At 38.7% G+C, this 23,887-nt stretch overlaps 2 protein-coding genes across 5 annotated transcripts in view; one reads left to right on the top strand and one right to left on the bottom strand.

The window, feature by feature from the left end:
• The window catches only part of DDX31 (DEAD-box helicase 31), an 80,792-nt gene extending 66,902 nt beyond the window's left edge, over positions 1-13,890 (bottom strand). Inside the window, exons 1-6 of one of the 2 annotated variants that reach the window (XR_005210643.1) lie at positions 13,313-13,890; positions 8,280-8,536; positions 8,097-8,172; positions 7,022-7,065; positions 6,151-6,221; positions 5,129-5,193 (exon numbers count right to left, since the gene is read on the bottom strand). Coding sequence is in view for 1 of the 2 variants with exons in the window: in XM_037797462.1 (XP_037653390.1) it covers positions 5,129-5,193; positions 6,151-6,221; positions 7,022-7,065; positions 8,097-8,172; positions 8,280-8,536; positions 13,313-13,408 (609 nt within the window). In the remaining variant the exon portion in view is untranslated. The remainder of the gene's footprint in view (positions 1-5,128; positions 5,194-6,150; positions 6,222-7,021; positions 7,066-8,096; positions 8,173-8,279; positions 8,537-13,312) is intronic. The other variant, XM_037797462.1, reaches the window with a different exon arrangement.
• A 404-nt stretch (positions 13,891-14,294) lies between these two features.
• GTF3C4 (general transcription factor IIIC subunit 4) overlaps positions 14,295-23,887 on the top strand; it is a 28,914-nt gene continuing 19,321 nt past the window's right edge. For all 3 annotated transcript variants that reach the window (XM_037797982.1, XM_037797981.1, XM_037797983.1), the window contains exons 1-2: positions 14,295-14,705; positions 19,962-21,788. In XM_037797982.1, coding sequence (XP_037653910.1) covers positions 14,349-14,705; positions 19,962-21,788 — 2,184 coding nt within the window. In that variant the 5' untranslated portion in view covers positions 14,295-14,348. The remainder of the gene's footprint in view (positions 14,706-19,961; positions 21,789-23,887) is intronic.

Genomic DNA, 23,887 nt, shown 5'->3' with positions numbered 1-23,887 from the left:
ACAAAAAAGGCAAAGAGAATAAACTTAACAAAACATATATAAAATTTACAGGAAGAAATATTTAAAACATCTCTGAGGGGCACAAAATAAAATTTGAATAAATGGAAAGATGTACCCTTTCCTTGGATAAGAAGACTCAATATTATAAATAAGCCAATTTTCCCAAATCAATCCATACAGCTAATGCAATTCTAATAAAAATAGTACATGTATACATATACATATACATACGTACACAAACACATATATATAATAATAAATATAACCAGATAAGCTGATTTCAAAGTTCATATGGGAAAATAAATGTATAAGAATAACCAAGACATTTCTGAGGAAAACAGAATTAATACAGAAATGTTCTCCCTTTCAGTTGTTAAAACAATTTAAAGCTCACCAATTCAAAAAAATTGATACTGGCACATAAAATAGAACAATAAAAAGAGTCTAGACCAGACCCAAATACATCTAGAAATTTAGGAAATAATAGAAGAGGCATTTTGTATCAGTAGGAAAAAGATGGATTATTCAAAAATCCTTTGAGGAAAAAATAAAGTTAGAAAAATAAAGATGGAATTAAGATGGTCTTTAACATATGACACAAAACTCAGAAACAACAGAAGAAAATACTGACATATTTTATTACATCAAAATTTAAAATTTCATAATGGAAAAATACCTAAACAAACTTGAGTCGAATGACAATCTGCGGAAAAAATATGCCACACATAAAAGAAAAGGCTAATTTCCTTAACTTACAAAGAAGTCCTACAAATCAATTTAAAAAACCACTAAAATTTCAAATAGAAAAATGGAGAAAAGACAAACAGCTAACTCACGGAAATTAGAATTCAAAATATGGCTTTTCTACATATTTTATACTTCACTCACAAGAGAAACTCAAATTGAAACCATCATATTGTGTTTTTTACCTGTCAAGTTAGCTAACATAAAACAGTTGATAGTATTGGTGAGGGCAACTGTACATTGTTGGGGGAAATGCAAATTGGTATGGCCCCTCTGGAGGTCAATTTGGTATTACATGCCAAAATTATGCAAATTCTCTTACAGGAATTTCTCCCACAGATACACTTATACATGTGCAGAAGGAAGTAAGTTGAAGAAAAATTTATAGACTGTAGAGTATTTACATTAGCCTTGTTTGTAGCAAAATATTGTTCATAATGTAAATTCCACCAAAAGGGGATGATTCAATAATTGGTAGTACATACAATGGAACACCAGGCAGCCATCAAAAAGAATAAGGCAGCTCCAACTGTTACTAATGAGAAACCATCTCCAAAACATATTAAGTAAACCAAAGCAAGGTGCAGCACAGCACACATACCAAACAAAAATTGTGTATCAAATGAAACAAAACAGAAAAAAAAATACAAAAACCCTCCAAATAAAAGGGGGAAGGGAAACATGATATGCAAAGAATATCTCTAGGAGGATATATATGAGACACTGGTAATCACAACCACTACATCTTGGGTGGAAAACAGTGAGACTAGGGGCAAGGAGGGAGCAGACAGATTTACTTTTCACTATATATTTTTTGGTACTCTAAATCACTTAATATATTTATAATTTATATTATATTTAAAAATAATAAGATTAAAAGAAAACAAGGCATTCTGATAAGGGCCCTTAAGTCAATGGTGCCACGCACATCGAAAGGGCTCAAAGATACCGAATGAATCAAAACAATGTTAATACAGAAGCTCAGTTTAGATTTAACAGCAAATTAATTGAATTACAAGGATGGTTTCCATGTTTTGCATTGGAAATATTTACCCACAAGGAGAAAAGGATTTGGAATTCAAACTAGAGTCCTCTGTACTCAACATCAACTTTGTGAGACGACACTGACGCCGAGGCTAGGAACAGTAAACATGTTAGTACAACAGTATCAACGTGCCACTGTGTGAAGTTAGGAGATTCTGACATTTCAAAAGGTGTTACTACACTGAGACAAAAAAATCAATTCCTCACAGAGTGGAAGTTGAGTGAAGAAGGATGGATAGGATGTTAAAAAAATCAGAGTGAAAACACAGAGAAGTAGTCCATTCTTATTCCATCACCAAAGTAATTTAAGAATCTGTTGGGCGCTTTAAATTTGTTGCTCCCTCCAGATGTTTTTTATAGGTCAAAACATTTTACAGTGAACTCCATTTTACAATAAATATTACTTGAAATAAGTGAATTAAACTGGGGGTTGGAAAACAGCTTTAATAGAATGAGCCGTTACCAATATTTAAAAACAAAAAAAAAACCAAGCAAATAAAAGCAAATACATGGCTTGTTAATGGTTCTGAATATAAACAAATCAAATCAGTGCCCTTCAAACTAGCCACATGACCTTGCTGATGAAGAAGACAGCTAACACTTAATGAGCTGTATTATTACCAGGGGCTAGGTATCAGTTCCCAACACTTCACATGCATTAACTCACTCGATCCTCATTAACCCCAGAAGATAAGTACTGTTATTATCCCCATGCCACAGATGAGGGCACTGAGGCACAGAGGGATGAAATAATTTGCCTCAAGTCAACCCAGACCCAGTAGTTGAGTAGCACTTCCCACGCTGTTCACTTTAGGTATGTCGTCTTACCTCTCTCTCGACCTCAGTTCACAGAAGAATGAAATGAGAACTCTAGGACCCATTTCAGCTCAAAAATTCCAAACTCTAACTTTGTATAAAGAAAAAACCTCTACTAGCAAGAGGTTCTCTTGGTGTGTATAAGGGAATGAGACTATTCTACTACATTATTGTAATAATTTACATTTACTCGTCTCTTACTGTGCACCAAGTACAATGCTAAGCACTGTAATTGAATTCTCTCACTGTAAAGAGCTAAATGAAAAAAAAATCAATCACCTTTAGGAAACAAACAAAATTCTTCACTCACCCATCTCAGAGAAAACTAATAATACTTTGATGAATATCTTTCTAGTCTTTTAATGCATACATACACACAGATTATTATTTACGAAATCATAACTGCATACCGTTTTGTAACCTTTTCTCACTTAACATAGCAAGAACATTTACTCAAGTTCACGAACAGTAATTGAAAAAATAATCAGCTTTAATGGCTATATAAGGTTCCATCATTTGGTTATCACATAGGGTTTCTTTTTGAATGGATTAAAAAATTTTTAGCCTATTCATTTTGAAATAATTTCAGACTTAAAAAAATTGCAAAAATAGTACAAAGAATTCCCATATACTCTTCTAGCTTCCCCATATGTTAACAATTGTTATAAGCATGATACAATGATCAAAACCAAGAAATTAACCTAGATTCAATACTATTAATTAATCTATAGACCTTATTCAAATTTAATTAACTGAGCTATTAGCATCCTTTTTCTGGACTAGGATCCAATCCAGGACCACACACTGCATTTAGTTTCTTCTAATCTGAGACAGTTCTTTGGTCACCTCTTGTCTTTTAAGGCCTTAACGCTTTTGAAGAGTACTGGCCAGTTATTTTGTGGAATGTTCCCTCGGTTTGGGTTTGTCTGATGGTTACTCACGATTAAATTCAGGCCTTTTTGGCAAGAAAGCCATAGAAGTGATACTGTGCCCTTCTCAACATTCTCTCAGGAGGCACATGATGCCGACACATCTTAGTACTGGTGATGCCAACTCGGATCACCTGGTGGAGGTGGGGACAGCAAGGGCTCTCCACTGTCAAGTTACTGTTTTTCCCTTTGTAAGTAAGAAATATCTTGTGGAGAGGTACTTTGGGACTATGTAAATATCCAGCTTTTCTTTATATTTTCATCTAATAATTTTAGCATCCATGATGATTCTTGACTGAAACAATATTACTGTTACATTTGCTAAATGCTGATTTTCTATTTCCATCATTCCTTATACATTTGTTCACTGGAATTCTACTATAACGAATTCCTTTCTTCCTGGTTTATTTATTCAGTTATTTATTTATATCAGTTTGAATTCATGGATATTTGTTTTATTCTATGAGTTACAATCCAACACCACTATTATTTATTTTGTTGCTCAAGTATCAGCTAGGCTTGATACATCTCTAAACTTTGCGTGTCCAAACTGTAATCAATTAGCACTTCTCTGGTTTTTTTGAACCCACTTCCTATTTCCAGTTTCACCATTTCTTCTCAATGGTGAAAAACCGGGGCTTTATTTGTGGGATTGTGGGCTGGGGTTTCAGATGAAGGTTATGCCCACAGAATATGGCAAAATTAGCCTCCCAAGGAACCCAAGGAACCCAGTTTTAGCCCCTTTAGCCCAGGTACCAACTAAATATTTTTTACAACTAAAGATACCTTTTAGATAATGTTAAATAAAAGGCAGCCCAAATGTCAAAGTCACTAATTACGTGCTTGTTTTCATAGCTACTACCAAGATAAACTGCTTTAAATACAATGTTCAGCTTTCCAGATCAGAGGTACACCACAAATTGGAACTTAGGATAGAAGGGTGGAATTTAATTCTTCACAAGATTCACAACACAGACCCAAGATCAAAACACAAATAGCCCGCTGTAAATGCAATCCTTTTGGTATTTATTGAGCAATAATAACAATTCCATGCTGGGAACTAGAGAAGACAAAGACACAGTGTCTATATAGCACAGGTGCCAGTAACTAATCTGCATCATAAAATTGGCACAAAGTGAGCTTGGTCTCTGGAGCCAAACAGAACTGAGGTGGAAATCCAGTTGCACCATTCCTCATCACATGACCTTAACAAGTTGTTTAACTTTCCTAAGCCTCCATTTCTTTTTGTAAAATTGGGATAACAGTAACATCTACAACTTGGAGGGAAGGGAGGATTATAGACTCAAGACAACACATGCAAAGTATTCAGTACAGCATCTGATACACATGGGGAGTATTTTCAAATGCTCCCTACTATACCTACTATGACAATTGTGAAATATATTTATTCTAGTCTATTATGGGCCCAGTCTTTAGATGAAACATATTTAGGCAATAAATGGAGTAAAAGGAGGTAAGAATACAATGCTAAGTGAAAACATATGCTTTCAGTCCCAATATTATTGCTATACTTCAGTTTTAGGGTTTGGTTTGATTACCATGAACAGTAACAGAAAAGCACATGTTATACTCACCTGTATTTTTGATGTCATTGCTTGAAGGGACTGGACCATAGGGATGCAATAGGCAAGAGTTTTACCTTTAAAAAAGTGTAAAAATAATTAAAATCAAGATCCTGCAAGGTAAGAAAGGTAAAGACCATAAAGAAGATGGCTCTGCTCTCTTTCAGAAGTATCGGAATCTGGGGAAAGAAAATGCCCACATCACACATCCAAGAGAGGTGCAAATAGAATTCATCTGTCTTCTGTAACTCCTAATTTTGTTCTATAAATTCAGTACTTCTAAAAAACCTGAAGCTTCAGTTCTTTCAATCATCTAAAAAGGGAGACAACAGCACATTTTCCAAATTACACAAATGCTCACCTTGATGGCTGTCTCCAGAAGCTAGGAAACTCCTTCTCTGAAGTCCTCCTTAACCTCTCAGAGGAGCTTCAATGGTCAATTAAATATGTCCTAGGCAGGTGCTGCGGTGACTCGGAGTCAGTTGAACTTTTAGAGCTAGCCTCTAAAAGCCAAGCAGAAACCAACAGTGGCAAAAACTGGTGGCAAAGCTGGTGGGACTGAAGAATAGCTTGTCTGCCATTAAAGATACTAGAGGGTCAGAAGAGCAAGCCCAGACCAGTCTGGAACTCAGCAAAAACAGTTTTCTGTGTTTAAGCAAAATGACTGGCATCCAATCAGTGGAGTGCATATCAGAACTCTCTATTTTAATACCAAAAATAAATATTCACCCCCCCACTACAGTGAGGATGGGCAGCTTTGGCCACAGAAGGTGGGACTTGGCAAAGCCTTGAAACAGGTTCCTAGGAATGATAGCAGAACCTGACTACTTCCTAATCATTCCTGACAATGGCACTCCCAATTGTTCCCTTTCTTTCATTATGTGAACAAATGCAATGCTTTAATCAAATGAAGCATAGCCTTCCCTCCCCCAAACAAAATGAAGCAACCATCACCACAAAAAAGGACACCTTACTACATAATGGTGGTCCTGGAAACCAAGAGAAGAAAGGCAGAACACTAAATGACTACTGACCTGACCCTGTCTGGGATCTCACAAGGGCATCTCTGCCTTCCAGCAATGCAGGAATACTTTGCTTCTGAACACTTGGGCCACACAAAAGACAAAATACATAAAAAGAAAGAATATATAACTCATCTATAATAAGTTACCCCATTATGTTTACATACAAAGTCAGAGGACAGACAAAATACAAATGCCCCATAATTTTGTTTATCAGCTGCCACCTAAGAAGTTACCTCAGCATTCAAGTGAAGGTGCTGAGAAACTTGTGATGATTAGAAGTATAAACCTCAGTTAAATTTCTGGAACTTAGCTGACAATGTTGAGGTAAACCAGGAAATGGCCAATCAACTAAACTAATTAAAAAAAAAATTAGTGGGGGGTTCTGATTTTATTCTCCTATATTCTTATTAATTTTTACTTATAAAAGTAAAAGGTGGCCTTATTAAAATTTACCAAGGCATACACAGTTAAAAAGAGGAAGTTCATCTCTCCCTCATACCTTTTCCTACTCTAATTCTATTTTCTATTTTCATCACTGTTAACAAACATTTAAATAATTTTTTCAGTGTCCCATTAATTTCAACCAAATATTTACTTCTGTCTTTTTGGTTGATTCTAATTCATGATAAATTCTATATTTTGGCCAAATTATTTTCAAGGAAGCACAGACCACAGTGTTATGTTATGCAGACCATCTTCCAGACTGGAGATCTCTAGTTTAGAGATAAGAGAAGAACTGGGTGGAGACCCAGGCTCTCCATTTAAGAGATGGGGAAACTGAGCAGCTAAGTGATATGTCGAGCCCTTGCTGGTCAATAACCTGGCATTCTTGTATACCCACCTGAGTCCTAAGAAATCAAGATTAGCCTGGAACTCTTACCTGGTCATACTAGACATTTTTAAGACTGAGTTTATTGTGGAAATCTAAAAGAGAAGATGAAAAATATTTTTTATCAAAAAAAGTTTTGGTAAAATATATATTTAATGGAAATAAAGACACACAAAAAAGGAGAAAACATTGGGATAAAACTGGCTATCATGCTAAAATTAAGTTCCTCTAATCCAGTGGTTGTCAACTGGCAGTAATTCTGCCCCCAATCCAGAGGACATATAGCAATATCTGGAGACATTTTTGGTTGTCCGAACTGGGGAGGGGTGGGAGAAAGTATTACAGGCATCTAGTGGATAGAGACCAGGAATTCTGCTAAACATCCCACAATGCCCAGGACAGTCCCTCACAACGAAGAATTATCTAGGCCAAAATGTTAAAAGTGCCAAGGTCGAGAAACCCTGCTCTAACCTGTAAGTGAGAAAACCTACCCTAAAGAACCTACCCTAAAGAGGGGTAGATAAGCTGTGACCACATGAGCAAAAGAAAAAAAGACTACCTAAAAATGAATGTATTTTTCTCTCCTTACTCATAATAAGTCAGGAAAACTCATTCATAGTAAAAAACAAATATCCATTTGTTTGTAGAAAATGCATGTTAAAATGGCCTCTTCTTCCTTCAATTCTCCACATCTACAGACTTTCATTAACAGCGAGATGCCAGTTCAGTTTCCTCTCACTCTGGTCACTGAAATCTACCACCCAGAGCAATCTCAATGCCATAGTATACAGTAATTAGGAAGCTATTTTAAGTCCAGTAATTGAAGTTCCAGTCCTAAACTGCATTAGGTGAAGAAAGTCTTTAGTTGTTTTTTTTTCCCAAAAAACTGCCCAGACACAGTGAACAATAACCTAAACACACTTAAATTGTCCTAAAACAGTAATGGATCAATGTAAGACCATTCAGTGACTTAGAGCAGAAATAACCATTCTCCAATTTCTTTTCCTAAAACTGTTATTACACAGATATTCTGAATGAACAAACACACACATACATACACACACACACACAAAGGAAAAAAAGAAAAGAAAAAGAAAAAAGGTACATAAAACACAGAGATACTTACTAAATGTGGGTGGAGGTCCAGTTCACAAAACGCATCTGAAGTAAATACTTTTTCTTGCACCTGCTTTACTACAGGTCTGCAAATGATGAACAAAATCTCAGGTATCAGTTCCAAAAAATAAAGAAAAAAGCAAAATACACTTAATGTCTTTTATTCCTGAAGCGCATCTACATCTGGACATACCTGTGGAGTTCTGGAATTTCAGGATTGTTTTTAAACAAAGATGAAGTCTTAAAGCATGGTTTCTCCTCGCAGTTTATATCATTTGTGCTAGCCAAGTACTTCTTTAGAGAAAATGTTTTCTGTGCCTTCCCCTTAAAAGTCCTTTGAGTTTCTTCAATACTAGTTTTCTTGGCTAGGAGAAATGATGTTTCATTCCTCTGTTTTGCTGGGGGAGCCTCACTGGATGCTTGGTATTTTCTTTTGGTAGCCTTTGCTTGCTTTGTTGTTCCCAAAAGGAAAGATCAACAAGAGATGCATTAGTCCATGAAGACAGACCTTAGAGTGAAGCCTGACTGCCCACAGAATTGCATCTCTTCCTGCAGAGATCATTATGCCCCATATGTCAAGCAACAGTTTAGGGTTTGCAATCAGATTTTTTGACTCAGTATCAATCAATCACACACACACACAAACACACACACACACACCAAAAAGGAAGAAAAATAAAAGATCACAAATCTCAGCTCACTCATCTTACTAGACTTCTCCATCCATCTTAGCCAAGAGGATGAGAACTAAGAAGGGAAAAATATACTTTGGACTGGATGCTAACAGTTTTAAGGAGAAGAGAGAACCTACCTTCTAAGGTGTACATGTTAAGTCAATTCATATCCCTAGGAATCCATTAACAAGAGAAGAATAGGGTAGGGAGAAGAATGGATATTTTCTCTCTACCAACAAAGCAAGTCGGTTGACTACACATAGGACAAAGAATTGGGACAGCATGTCCTAGCTTATATGTAGGAAGCAGAAAACCTTCATTACTGCTCTTTCCTAGAGGGCTTGGATCTGTCATCCTCTATCTTCAAGCTGCTCCTCTCGAATCAGATGGTTTGGAGACAATTCCTACTTGTAGTTCCAATTCCAAATGAGAATTCTGCTTCATTCATCACTTCTATCAAATTATTTCCAACTCTACTTGCCTTTCAATTCCCCTCCTGATTGCTGATTACAGGCTACAAGAACAACACTAAATATATATAGATATTTTTTGCCTACTGCTTATTTCCGTAACACAAATATGGTTAAATGCATGATACTCAAACTTCCAGTAGAAGAAGAAAAATCTAATTCTTCTATTTTCTTTGGCCTTCTCTTCCAATTTACACATAAATACAAAAACATCCCTTGAGCAGCCAGTGTTTGTTATTCTGGAATTTTGGTTTCTCTTGGAGTATGTTACTTTCCTCTTTGCTTGAAATGATGACCTCTTGTACACACTGGCTTGCTTTAGCCATGGTTGTCAGTTTCAGACTAACCTACAAGAGTTATTTGTTCCTATGAACCACCAGTGTTCCTTTATCTAAGTAATTAGTTAATACAGCTTCAAATATTTGATATTAATAAAGTAAGTACTGACCTATTTCATTTTACAAATTTGTTTTTACAAAGTCTCAAGTTTATGGAATTGTCAGATTAAAGAACGAGATACAGTCAAGTTATACGTCTGTTGACTCATCTGCGAGATGGTATAGAATATGCAGATTTCACCCGATTCACAGAATCACAGAATCTTGGAGCACAAAAATGCCTATAAGGCCACTCCCACCATGTGCAGGATTTCCTGTTACAGGTTCCCTGACACACCTGTGCTTGCAGTCTCTGTCTGCACACCTCCTCCTGTTCACATCCCCTGAGACAGCCCTCTTAGTTCCTGATCAATTCTAGGAGTTAGGAAGCTGTTTCTATAATTCTGCCTCCTTGGACATCTACTTATTAGTCTAAGATTTGTTTTCAGCAGCGACACAAAACAAATTTACTTTCTCTTGTACATAGCATTCCTTCATATAGCATATAACGCCTTTTTTTTTTCTTCTTTGGACTAAATATTCCAAATATGACACAAACTTTATATCTCTTACTATCCTGGTTACTCTTTGTACTATGTCAATGTCTCTTTAAAAGCAAGTACTCAGAGTTAAGCACAATATTAGGGAGGCTTTCTATGACTCTTAGACTAAAATTAAAAATCGTTAATATGATCTATGAAACCTTGCAGAATCTGGGCTCTGCCCATCTCATTAGTCTCCGTTTTATCCTCTGCCACGCTGCTCTTCCTTAAATTCCTAGGATGTAACAAGGTGTTTGCAGGTGCTATTCCCACACCCATATCCCCAACCCTCCCCTTTGTCCAGTTAACTCATTCTCACCCTAGGCTTACCCACCACATCCTCAGAAAAGGCTTTCCTGATCTCCTCTCTCCACTCAGTCAAGCCAAGTTTCCCAGTTTTGGCTCTCCTGGCACCCATCATTCTCCTTTGTAGCACTTGGCACAGTAATAAGCATAGCATGTAAATCACTGTTTGGTGTCTGTCTTCACCACATGGTAAGCTCTATAAAGAAATGGATGAGTCTGTCTTATACATCACTGAATCTTCTGCACTGGCCCAGCGTGTGGCAAAAAGCAAGTGTTTGATAAATACTTGTAAGATGAATGAATGAAATACAATGGAATTATCCCTTTCCATGATGTGGACATTATTTTGCTACTTGTTAGCTTTTTCTCCCACAGCATCCACAACACATTCATTTAAAAACCTGACCACTTAGTAGTTATCAAGTTGTTTGGTTCTGAAGATACAAAGTTGAAAGATTAGCCAAGCCCTTGCGGAAGTCATAGTCTAGTGGAAGAGGCAAAAGTGTAAAAACATAAATCCAAACCGAAATTTGTACTATAGAAGAGCTCTGTACAAAGGGTTATGGGAACACATAAAAAGAAAGACTAACATGGCCTCCAGTAGGGAGAAGGGAAGCAAGCAATCAAGGAATACTCCATAAGATGGCATGTGGGCAGAGAGGGGGCAAGGATTTATCTGGATCTTTTAAAAATTAGCAGTACAACATCAAGTAAGTCATTTTCCTCTGTGTCTCTGTTCTTGCAACTTTAAAATGAGGAGGATTATAGCAGATAAGTTCTAGAGCCAACCTGGCCCTAAGAATCTAAGATGCCATGTATTTGATGTTAATGAACTTATTAACCACTTGCTATATACCAGGCAGTATGCTAAGCACTTACATGAATTATCTCATTTAATCAATACAGGTACAGGTATCAACCCATTTTAAGATGAGAACACTGAGGCAGACACGTGAGCTAACGTGTCTAAGGAACACTGGGGGATCCAGGCTTTGCCCAAGCACTAGGATTTGACAGTCCAGGTCTCTGATACTATAATAACATTTATTAATTGTATCCTGTTTGGTTAGAAAACATTATGTGTAGTTGACCTATATTTTGTTTTGAGCTGTTTTCTAGAAATATATACACCAAAATGTTAACAAGAGTTATGTCTGAGTAGGGTGGGGATTTTTCTTTTTATTTCTTTCCAAATTTTCTGAAATAAATTTCTTTTAATTTAATAATCAGAAAGCATTTTTAGGAAAGAAAATTCTGCATAGTGTTAGATATAGCATAAAATAAATCTAGCGACCCATCTTAAGTTCAGGATTCTGGCATGTTCAGTCAGCATCCCATAATCCTCACTCAACACATTAACAAAAACATAGATGCAGCAAAGCCACTGTAGACATCTGACATCATCTCATTAATATCCTTTTGACACAGTGTTTCAATCAATCATAAAACCAGATATCCTATGGTTATTTATTCAACTCAGTCAACAAAGGTTTAGTAAGTGCTTTCTATGTACTGGTTACTAGGCTTTGTACATGGTACAAGCACCCCACTGACTTATCGATGTAGTAATTCTATTACCAAAAATGGAGCCAACAATACTTTCAATTATTTTTTATTATTGGCATTTATTAAGTACCTCTATGGGCCAGACAATGTTTAGGGTCTTTATATACATTATCTCAGTTAATTGTCATACTAGTCTTATATGAATAGAAATTATTGTTCCCAATTTATAGATACAAAAAGTGAGGATCAGAATGCTAAGCAACTTCCCCACTCACAGGGCTAGTGAGTTGCAAGGCATCTTATTCCAGGTCTATCCTACTCCAAATCCAGTGCTCCCACTGGCTCCTCTCTATACACCTACCCCCAATTCCCCAACCCCATTTAGATCTGGCCATGCCACCAGCCAAATTTCTAAATCCCAAAGATTGATTATCACTAAAAATTACCAAAGAGAATCCAGATGGTGGATATTAGCTGGCTTCATCTTACAGGAACTCAAAGAATTTCAGTTCAACACACTGGTTGACTTGAACTGACTTTGGCAATCGATTTTCAATGGATTATGTGTTGCTTTGGAGGAGGAGGACATCTTAGCACTAGATTGTATCCTTCCTGGTAATTAATTTTAAAATAGATTCTCTTCCCAGCAGCCCTCCTCTTTCAATCTGAGAGGTAGGAGATAAGTCGGCCAACCTCGAAACCAGTTTTCAGCTCTTCCTTGAACTAATTTTAACGCATTTTTGCCCTTCCTACTGAGGGAATAATATGGATGAACTGTATTTACTATGTCTTAGAAGATGCACCTCCTCTGCTGCCCGAATCAAAATCACCCAGGACAGACAGTGCCTCGGCTGCGGGCGGGTGATGACATTCCACGTGGATGAAAATTTAACCTATTTTTGAAAGAACTTCAAAGAAATTTCTAGTCTCCAGTTCTCCTTTCTGAAACAAACTACCCTTGTAGTCAAGGAAACTGTGGCTTTTAGAAATTAAGAGACTCGACTGATTTAAGTGACAGAACTGCGACCCGAGGCTGAGCGTCAGCTCCTAACTACCGTAAACAACCTCCAATTCCTTACTTTACCTTTCGAGTCCTCAAACTAGTAGCAGAATCAGCTCCCCGCCCCCTTTTCACTCGCTTCACTCCAAGAACATTCCCGCAAGGGGGGGGGGGGTTCCGGTTTTATGTACGTGTTTCTGAACAACTCCTCCAGAAGCTGCCTTAATCTGACTTTTCCCTCTCAATTCTGTAAATAATTCGGAATAGGACCCAAAGGTAAGGCGGCAGCCCGCAGTGCACTGTGAGCTGGGTCTCGCGTAGGGACAGAACTGAAGCCGGGTCAGAACTCACCCGCCTCGCCTGGGCTCGGAAAGGTCTGGAGAACGTCCTGGTGGCGGCGGCCGGGGACTCCGAAACGTTGAGAAGCAAACCGTCGGCTGCTGCCATGCTGGTAGGACGTGGGAGACAGTGGGGTGACCCGAAGGAGACACCGACGAATCCCGGGGAAGTCCGGACAGATCAGGTCCCAGGATCGCGGCTCCGGCTGCTGCCCACGTGGGTCGCGTGCGAGGACCCTGCGTAGTTGTCCCGCTGAGTCCTGCCGCCGTCACCGCCCTTCCGGGGCCCTGAAAGGCTCAAAAACATACAAGCACACACCAATAAGTGGCTAAAGCAGAGGGGCGTGTGCTCGGTGTGGCACACATACAGGGAGCGGCGAAACCGAAAGCGGTGGGGTCAAGCCTCGAACTCCCTGAGGGCAAGGGACACCGGCCTATGTGGGGTGACAGTGCGCTGTTTGAGGGCTCAGTCCTGCTTTGTGTCCCACATGACTTATAACTGATTGCAGAGGCGTAAAATAACAACTGGAATGTTAATGACTGGGAAGTTATTTGAATTCTTCTGAGAAACAAGAAAAGGCCGTGCACCACCAAATCAACATTTTCTTCATTTTCCGGAGGGCTGCTTTTCCTCCCGCACTTAAGTAACTAATGCATAGCTCATTGCCCAAAGAGGCCTGTAAGGGAACCTTAATCTCTGGGAGAGAGGGCCCTTTGCCTGATACACATAGGCGAATTCAGGGCCACGTTTCCTTCTCAAGGTTCCCTGTCATCACCCGCCCGCAGCCGAGGCACTGTCAGGCGTGGGTGGTTTTGATTCGGGCAGCAGAGGAGGTACATCTTCTAGACAGGCAGCTCTTTGGCCACCTGGCAGGGCTGGGTCGCCTGGCAACGGTGGGGTCCTTCCTGGCTCCGCGGCGCTCAGAGCCTGAGGGGGAAAATCCGCCGCGGAGGGCGCTGGGGCTGGAGGCGGCTGTGCAGGGGGCGGTAACGGGGCCGCGACGCGTGTTTGGCGCGCCCCGGGATCTGGCTTCTGGATCAGAGGGAAGATGTCCGCGGCCGACAAGGCCCGGGCGGGACCCGTCGCCGACGGGCCTGCGCCGCCGGGGGAGGAGGAGAGCGAGAGTGGCGGGGAGACAGGCGGGAAGGAGCCGGGGCCCGACGCTGTCCCCGGGCCCAGCGCCGCGTTCCGCCTCATGGTGACTCGGCGGGAGCCGGCTGTGAAGCTGCAGTACGCGGTGAGCGGCCTGGAGCCGCTGGCCTGGTCTGAGGATCACCGCGTGTCAGTGTCCACGGTCCGCAGCATCGCTGTGCTTGAGCTCATCTGCGACGTGCACAACCCCGGCCAGGACTTGGTCATCCACCGCACATCGGTGCCTGCCCCTCTTAACAGCTGCCTCCTCAAAGTAAGTCATACTAGCTCCCAGCTTTGGGACCTCCAGCCCTCGACCGCGTCATCCGTCCACGGGGAATCCCGGCCCGCTCCTTGCGGGGGGATTCCCCTTTTCCCACCCAGCATCTTGAGCTTACTAAGCGACCAGCGTCGCCGCAGCCTTAAAAAACAAACAAAAATCCTAGAAAACAGCCTTGCAGCAGTTTGCGCTCAATTTCCCGGGTCACCCTCTATACATACACACCCTGGGGGCCCCCTGATCCGCACCCCCCCCCCCCAGTTTTTTCTTCACCCCTTGCATCAGGCTGGTTGCTGGTGCAGATTACTACTCACTGTTGTGGTTTCTGAGACTCCACTCCCTGTTGACCCAACCCCAGACCTGCTTCTACCGTTGCTCCTATTGTTTGGGGCCGACTCCCCGAGGCCCTTGGCTGGCTTTGTTTTCTATGGTATGCCCTCCCCTTGCTTCTCTTGCTTTGCAGCAGACGACGGGTTCGTTTCATTGTCTTAACCATTTCAGCGACTTTATTATGAATGGCCCTTGCTTCTCGCACTGAGCAGATGGATAAAATACTGGATCTCGTGCTTTATATCATAGTTTTTCTTTGATAGCCAAAAGTCTTTGGGATGTAGAATGAAAAATAAAACCTCTGGAAACAAATGTGATTCTTAAACTTCAGGTCCAGGGTCTCTGTGCAGATTTATTCTTTGAGCTTCATATAATTTGTTTGCCTTTAAAACTCTAGGGTTCCTAAAGTTTTACTGTTTTACAATCACCATTTTAAAATTCTTTTTGTTTTAAGTGGTAAGCCACTAAAGCCATTTTAGTGGGTTAGAAATATAAAAACTTTTCTTATAGCCTTTATAGATCTTTGTGTCTGTATATGATCTGACAAGGTGTGCATTTATTCATTCAATAGATATTTAAATACTACTGTGTACCAGGTGCTAATGTGGGTTCTGGAAGTAAAGCAGTGTACAAAACAAAGTTCCTGCCCTCATGGAGCTTACATTTTTTGCGAAGTCATAAAAACTATGAGTTATTACACACATTTAGAGGTGCAGGGAGCCCACACTGCTTTTTGGCATACCTAATTCAAATTTCAAATGGAAAACTTGATGTTGAATTACATCATTGGTAAATTTGTATGACTAAGGCCTCTGAGAGCTTCTTGGAGAAGATGTAAACAAATTGGTTCAAATATAATCAGTTCAGATGGACAGATGCTGGTAATGCTGTGAAACTGAGGGACTCCTAAGGAGGGAGGCAGAAGAAAGGGGTTTTTAAAGGTGTATCTCTGCTGAAAAGGAACTTTATGTTTCCAGGGATGTTCTTATACACATCAGCAATATGAATCTTTAATTGTGTGTGTCAGTATGGAAGAGTTAATACTTCAACAGAGAATTTAAAGAAAGGAATGGGGGGGGGGGCGCTGACTTATTATCAGATGCAGTTATTTGGTGGTGAATCTGCAGCAGTCCCTAAGGAGTGTACTTCGGTTTGTGGGAGGAAAGGAGGAGAGGGCAATCGAGGTGGCAGGAATGAGGTATCCATCTCATGGATATTTAAGTCATGAACATAATTTATTGGTGATTGTGTAAGTAATAATGAAGTCAGTAGATGAGCTTAGGAAGCTCTTCTAGAGAGTCAGAGAAAGTGAGGTGAATTCAATTTCGGAACTTTAAAGGTCTGTCTGAGGAGTTTGCTTAAGTCAAGGTGCTGTTAATTTCATGAACATGGAGTTACCTGGTATGGTTCAGGAATATGACTCTGGTGGGACTAGAGGCAAGAAGATGATTGTTAGGGTCAATATAAAATAAGGATTAAGAGATCAGGCTTTGGCACAAAACAGCAAAATAGGCCTATCTGTAAAAAGGGGATAATAAAACTTACCTCATTTGGGCTCTATGGAAGGTTAAATTAAATAAATATATAATCTCTTAGCACAGTTCCTGGTATACTATAAATGCCAAAGGGAAAAAAGATAATGCAGTCCTATAGGTATGAAAGAATAAGAGTCTGAATTAATGTTGTGGTAATGAACATGAAGATATCCGTAATGTTCTGATGAGAATGACTCTGTAATTTGTTCCACAACTGTCTATTAATAGGAAATCCTTATACATCCCTCTATTAATTGATAAATAGCTTACATGAACTTAATTAATGGTATCTTTCCATTCTGTACTGTTTTTTGGTGTGCACATCCCACAAACCATTAATCAGGTGGCAGTCTTATTAGACTAGAGTTGCCTAGTGAATGAATGCTAAGTTGTCCCTGCAATTCTAAAAAAGGCCTGTGTGGGATAAAACTGGAGTAATAGTAGGCATGTAAAATACTCTGCATCAGTACTTTGATAGCTCTAGCCATGACAATCCCTGGGGATTTAAATCTACTGAGGGCTGTCCAGCTTGTCTTTGCTGTATCCTAAGAATATGGACAATCTACAATCTAGATCACAATTTTAGTGTGTAGCACTGCTAGAGGGCTAGGTACTAAATCTTTTGAACCTTTCCCTCTCTCATTCTTTTATTTAGATTATGAGGTTTTTGTTTTGTTTTGTTTTTTGTTTTGTTTTTTACAGAAACCCACATTTATATAACAGTTCAAGCATGAATTATCAGCTATATGCAAGTTACTGTTCTGGGCACTGAGGTTATATAATGTAAAGGTGAATGATGTAAATCTGAAAAGCATGAAAATTGTGTTTTTAAAATAAGTCAGTTTTTCTTCCCATTGAACTGTTGAGTTAGTGTATCATCTAGTTGTATACAATTCCACATTCTAATACATGTGATAAATTAATTTTATTTTATTATGTATCAATTGTTAAGGGCATTAAAAAGTATAAACTCCATTAAGTTAAATACATATTGCCTAACTTTGGCATTGTTTTCCCTGCCCTCAAGAAATTTACTCTCTAATAGCTTCAAATGAGTTTTTATTTCAGATGCTTGCAAAGTACCTTGCTATTAGTACTAGTAGCTGACTGGAAACACAGTAGTATACACTTAAATGACTAAGAGTGGGACTTGGGGAGCTAAGCTTTGAGGGGTATGCTCCTTGGGCATGTGAGTGCTTGTTTTAATTTAACTGGTTTTGTGATAAAGAGAGTTGGGGGGGAGCATAGATAGGCTAATTTAAATTAATTTATTAGAAATCAGTACCACAAAGCCAAAAGGATTTTTCCTACTAGTTAAGATCCATCCTGCTCTCCATCCTATCAAGAATTCTTTTTACAGTGAGTGTAACCAAGGGTTGCTTGAACTTCCTTTATTTTATCCTGTGCTGTTGCTTTGGGTTAAATTCTACAAGTTTACCTTTTTTTCTACTGTAGCTTTTATTTGTAGTAAATTTACCTATTCTAAGGATTATGATCTAGTTTATAGTATTGTAGGATTTGGTAAACAATTTTATATCTGCCCTTCATTTGGTGGGCAACTTTGTATCTACCCTGCAGTTTATGTACTTTCATTATGTCTCATTAATATTTATTTGATCCTCAGAGAACATTAATAATAATCATCATAGCTTATATTTATTGAACACTTATTAATATATGCTTTACATATTTGACTAACTTAATCTTCCTAACTCGGTGAGAGAGGTATTATTTACTCTGGTAAATCAGTCTCTTATAGTAGCTCCCTGGCCAAAGCATTTAGTGTGCTAATGTGAATTGTGACTCTTCAAGAGGACTGAGGTATGTAATATATAGCGTTTCCAAAACTTATCTGGCCACAGAACTCTTTTTCAAGGAAGAATTTAGGGGCACAGTGTTCTGTGAAACACACTTTAGGAAAAATTAGTTATCTAATTCATTTGGTAGGCAACTTTAGTCTACCTTTCATTTTCTATGCTTGTTTATTATGTAATCTAGCAATTTTAGCAGAAGAGATTAGGTTTTTCCAATTGTCTTATACTAGATTCTAATGATCACTGCTATCTGCACAAACCATTAATTTGTTAATCCATTGAGTAATTTTTTAATGTTCTGTAGTTTTTGTTATCTGTTTACCATTTTGGCATATTTTAAAATTATTCGTTGTATTCTGGTTTTCTAACACAGCCTCTGTTGTCCAAGCTTTATCAAGGAATGTAGAAAGTTCTGAGTTCATCTTCCAAATCCTTTCTGTGTCTTGTAGTGTAATTCCACTGGGTTTGGGGACTTAAATTCATTTAAAGTGACTCTTATTTTATCCATGTACAGTTTAGACTTGAATTCCCTTTTTATCATGTTCTACCCTTTCTAATTTAAAGAGCAGCCTTTATGGAAAAGATCAACACTAAAAAAGAATTAAAAGAGTCTGCTTTCTTTCTCTGTTACACATTTCTCTAAAGAGTCAAGTCCTTCCTTATTCTTCCATCTTCTGACTTAACAAAAATCATTTTTTGGTTGACCTCTGCTCTATTTTGGCTTTAGCTTTTCTTATGGCTCTAGACTACTTTCTCTTGGTCATTTGTCTCCCCCTCTATCTTTAAATGTCCTTTTAAACTCTTTTAAAGAGCTTGCCATCAGAAGGTTAGGTACTAAATAAACAGCACAGGTGATTTTGTTTTGAACTCAGAAAAGGGAGAGATGAATGAAAGCTAAAATGATCTCAGAAGACCGCAGAGAAAGAGTTAGACTTGATAGGATGTATATGATTTAGATAGGAGGAAAGAGAGCATTCTAGGCAAGGGAACCAGGTAAAGCAAAGTGGAAATGCTCAGGGAATGGCAAATAGAGTAGTCTAATTGGTGCAGAAGTGACTCTGTAGTGTACGAATGAAAAACAACAGTAGACAAAGCAATTGAAGTTGACACTCAGTATAGTTAGTTTGTGAATGAAATTTCAGATAGGAAACTTAAAACTGGCATCTGTAGTGCAAAGATACTGTAAAAATCCAAATACCTAATTGTATCAAGGATGTATATAGATACATACTTCCATGAATTTTTAACACCTTTATTGTTTTGTGACTGGCTTGGCTAAGGGCTCTGTTGACTCATAAGTGTTAAGTACATCTCTATTGCTGTGTCAATTCTAAGAAGAATATGGGAACCAGGCTATGTATATAATGATAAAATTTATTCTGACCCTTAAAAAAAACACCGTTTCTTTGAGTAGTTGTTCATATAGTCTTTGGACAAATCCTTGGTCTTTTAATTGATAGAAAATCACTTTCTGTATTATGGTGAATTGGTTAATGTGCCCTAAGTAATATAAATGTATTCCTCTTATACTGAAATATTTATCTGATAATTTTTATATCTGTTATTTTCAGGTTGGCTCAAAAAAAGAAGTTGCTGAGTGTAAAGAGAAATTTGCCACCTCTAAAGACCCCACAGTTAGTCAAACTTTCATGTTGGATAGAGTGTTCAATCCTGAAGGGAAGGCTTTGCCACCAATGAGAGGATTCAAATATACTAGCTGGTCCCCCATGGGTTGTGATGCTAATGGCAGGTGCCTGTTGGCAGCATTGACCATGGACAATCGCCTGACCATCCAGGCTAACCTCAACAGACTACAGTGGGTACAGTTGGTTGATCTGACTGAGATTTATGGAGAACATCTTTATGAGACCAGTTACAGACTCTCTAAAAATGAAGCCCCAGAAGGAAATCTTGGGGACTTTACTGAGTTTCAGAGGAGACACAGCATGCAGACACCAGTCAGAATGGAGTGGTCAGGCATCTGTACCACACAGCAGGTCAAGCATAACAACGAATGCCGCGATGTTGGTAGTGTGCTCCTGGCAGTCCTCTTTGAAAATGGTAATATTGCTGTATGGCAATTTCAGCTACCGTTTGTAGGAAAGGAATCCATCTCTTCATGTAACACAATTGAGTCAGGAATCAACTCTCCTAGTGTTTTGTTTTGGTGGGAATATGAGCATAATAATCGGAAAATGAGTGGCCTTATAGTGGGGAGTGCTTTTGGACCTGTAAAAATTCTTCCTGTCAACCTCAAAGCAGTTAAAGGCTACTTCACTTTAAGGCAGCCTGTTGTTTTGTGGAAAGAAATGGACCAGTTACCTGTGCATAGCATTAAGTGTGTACCACTGTATCATCCTTACCAGAAGTGTAGTTGTAGCTTAGTGGTAGCTGCAAGAGGATCCTATGTGTTTTGGTGTCTTCTTCTCATCTCCAAAGCAGGTCTGAATGTTCACAATTCCCATGTCACAGGCCTTCACTCACTGCCAATTGTGTCCATGACTGCAGACAAACAGAATGGAACAGTATATACGTGTTCCAGTGATGGGAAAGTGAGGCAGTTGATTCCCATTTTCACAGATGTTGCATTAAAGTTTGAACACCAGTTGATTAAACTCTCAGATGTGTTTGGCTCAGTGAGGACTCATGGGATAGCAGTGAGCCCCTGTGGTGCGTATTTGGCTGTCATTACAACTGAAGGTATGGTCAATGGCCTCCATCCTGTTAACAAAAACTACCAGGTCCAATTTGTTACTCTAAAAACCTTTGAAGAGGCAGCTGCTCAGCTTCTGGAATCTTCAGTTCAAAATCTCTTTAAGCAGGTAGACTTAATAGACCTAATACGCTGGAAAATTTTAAAAGATAAACATATCCCTCAGTTTTTACAGGAAGCTTTGGAAAAAAAGATTGAAAGCAGTGGGGCCACCTATTTTTGGCGTTTTAAACTTTTCCTCCTTAGGATTTTATATCAGTCAATGCAGAAAACCCCTTCAGAAGCCTTATGGAAACCCACCCATGAGGATTCCAAAATCTTACTAGTTGACTCACCTGGGATGGGCAATGATGAGGATGAACAGCAAGAAGAGGGCACTTCTTCCAAAAGAGTGAATAAACAGAGCCTTCAGGAGAGGAGCAAAGAGGGTGATTCAGAGGAGCCAGCTGATGATCTACTCACCCAGTCTGGAGATGTTGGAGGCCGTGAGCCAATGGAAGAAAAACTCCTTGAAATCCAAGGGAAAATTGAAGCTGTGGAGATGCATTTGACTAGGGAACACATGAAGCGAGTCTTAGGAGAAGTTTACCTACACACCTGGATCACAGAAAACACTAGCATCCCTACCAGAGGACTGTGTAACTTTTTAATGTCTGATGAAGAGTATGATGACAGAACAGCACGGGTAGGTGTTTATTAACAAAACACTGAAACTGAAAAGTCTGCTTTCTTCATGAGAAAGAAATGACCAAAAGTGAATTCTTAAAGCTCAGCTTTTGCTTTGTCATTTTTTAGGTAATTGATGGCATGAGGTACAGGTGAATAATTAGGAAATATGGATTAATGCAGAGAACACATTCGTATCAAACATTTCAGTTCTTCCTCTCACAGTGGCCTTGATTGCTATGTAAGGTTTTGCAAGATGAGATATCCAAGCTGTGGATAAGCTCAAGGAGGCTGCATTTAGTGGGGTCAGACACCGGCAGCAGAAGTATGGTACCCTGTACTCTTTCCCTTCTTGTTCGCAAAAGTTTCTTTTTGGAGGTTTTGTGTTCCATTTGAAAGGGCTTGAGGATGTCTTTTGATTTAGTCAGGAAGGGCATGTAAAGTAAACAAATTGTTACTCATATCATATCTTGGTTTTACAAAAACTAGGTATAATCTAAATTTTGGTATTAGAACAATTACGTAGTGTTATCCAAAATGTATTCCCCCATACTCAAGTTCCCAGTGAACTCTACTAGCCTTTCGAGTTTGGGGAAGTATTGTACACTCTGTGCTCTGCTCAAAGGTTCCCCAGTGCACATTATCATTCTAAGGGTTCTGGAGAATTCCTCCAGAAAAGAAATCATTTAGCTTTGTTTAGCCCAGTGTTATCCAGACTTATTGACCACAGAACTTTGCGTCAGCTAACAGCTGCTAAAATTCTGAAGAACTTGTGTTCCACAGATTTGGTATACTGTTTACTGAAATACTCAAAAACCACAAAGCCTGTTCCTTTTTACTCCAATGATTGACACTTACTCTTACTGCCTAAAGTCTTATTTAAAATATTAATTGAAGACCATAAAATTAAATATTTTATCCCTAATGTTAAACTATTCGCAAATCATTTGTTGCATTTTCTTGTTGGTAAATGTGTGTGTGTGCTCATAAAATTATTGTTCATATGATCTGTTCACAATAATCTTAAGAGTAATTAAGACGTGCTGTTTTCAGGTAACTGAATTCTTCAAAGTCAATTTTTAAACATTGTTTCATTGAGGTCTAATTGTTTGGAAAAATATTCTAGTTACTACTGTTTTATAGGACCTAGCATGGATACTTAAGAGTTAAGGAGATATTAGCAAAAATATTTTGGAAAATATGTGATGGAAGTTGGTTGGTAATGGTTTAGTATAATTGTCGGGATGTCATGTGAGCTTCAGGAAGCTACATGTAACATGACTATGCCAGTAGGGTCAGTTTGAAGAAGGGAAGATTGTACCTGTGCCCATCTATGGCATCAGAGTTTTGATTGAAGACAATGCATTTCATGCTTTTAAAAATCCAACTGTACGCATCAAATGAAGACTTTAAAATAGTAGCTATAAATTGTTTCGGAGATCCTCAGCTTGGTATGTTGGTGTAGTTAGACCAGCATTTCTCAACCCTTTTATTGACCCCTGAAGGAACTTTATTAGACATTTTTCTCCTAATTGCCTCAGCCAATGAAATTTTAATACCATAGATATACTGTGTATCTGTTTATATACTGTATGTATATTTGCACTTTATATATTAAAAAAGTCAGTTTTTTTTGCCCTCCCTCTATCCCGCTAGAACCAGTTTTTGTTCCCCTTGGGGGCATTATCACCCCCATTGAGAATGCATGAGTTAAACTACAAAGCTGGGCTTGCATGATTAAGAAGGATATTGAGAGCAAAAAGAAGCAATCCTTTCTTATGTAAAATGTGGGTGCATCTATATTTGAGGAGTTCTGGGCAGTTTTTGTCACCATATCACTTTCAGGATTTGTGGCCTATCTAGAAAAGAGAGGTGGGGATGGTGGTCCTGCTGTAAGAGACATGTAAATAAGATTAGGTTTCTTAAGCCTAAAAAATGAGTAGGCCAAAAGTCAATGGGATTTAAATCTATAAATTATGTATAGGCTGGTTCACCAACTTCTGAAATATTAAGAAACCCTTTAAAGCTTAAGTGAAATAATTTTAGTAAATGTTTAGTAAACTTAAAGGATTCTTCCACAAGAGGTTAAATACAATGGATTCAAAAGTTTGAAGGACG

The sequence above is a fragment of the Choloepus didactylus genome, chromosome 10 (genome assembly GCF_015220235.1).
Source record: "Choloepus didactylus isolate mChoDid1 chromosome 10, mChoDid1.pri, whole genome shotgun sequence".
Taxonomy (NCBI): Eukaryota; Metazoa; Chordata; class Mammalia; order Pilosa; family Megalonychidae; genus Choloepus; species Choloepus didactylus.
This window is presented reverse-complemented; position numbering and strand designations above follow the sequence as displayed.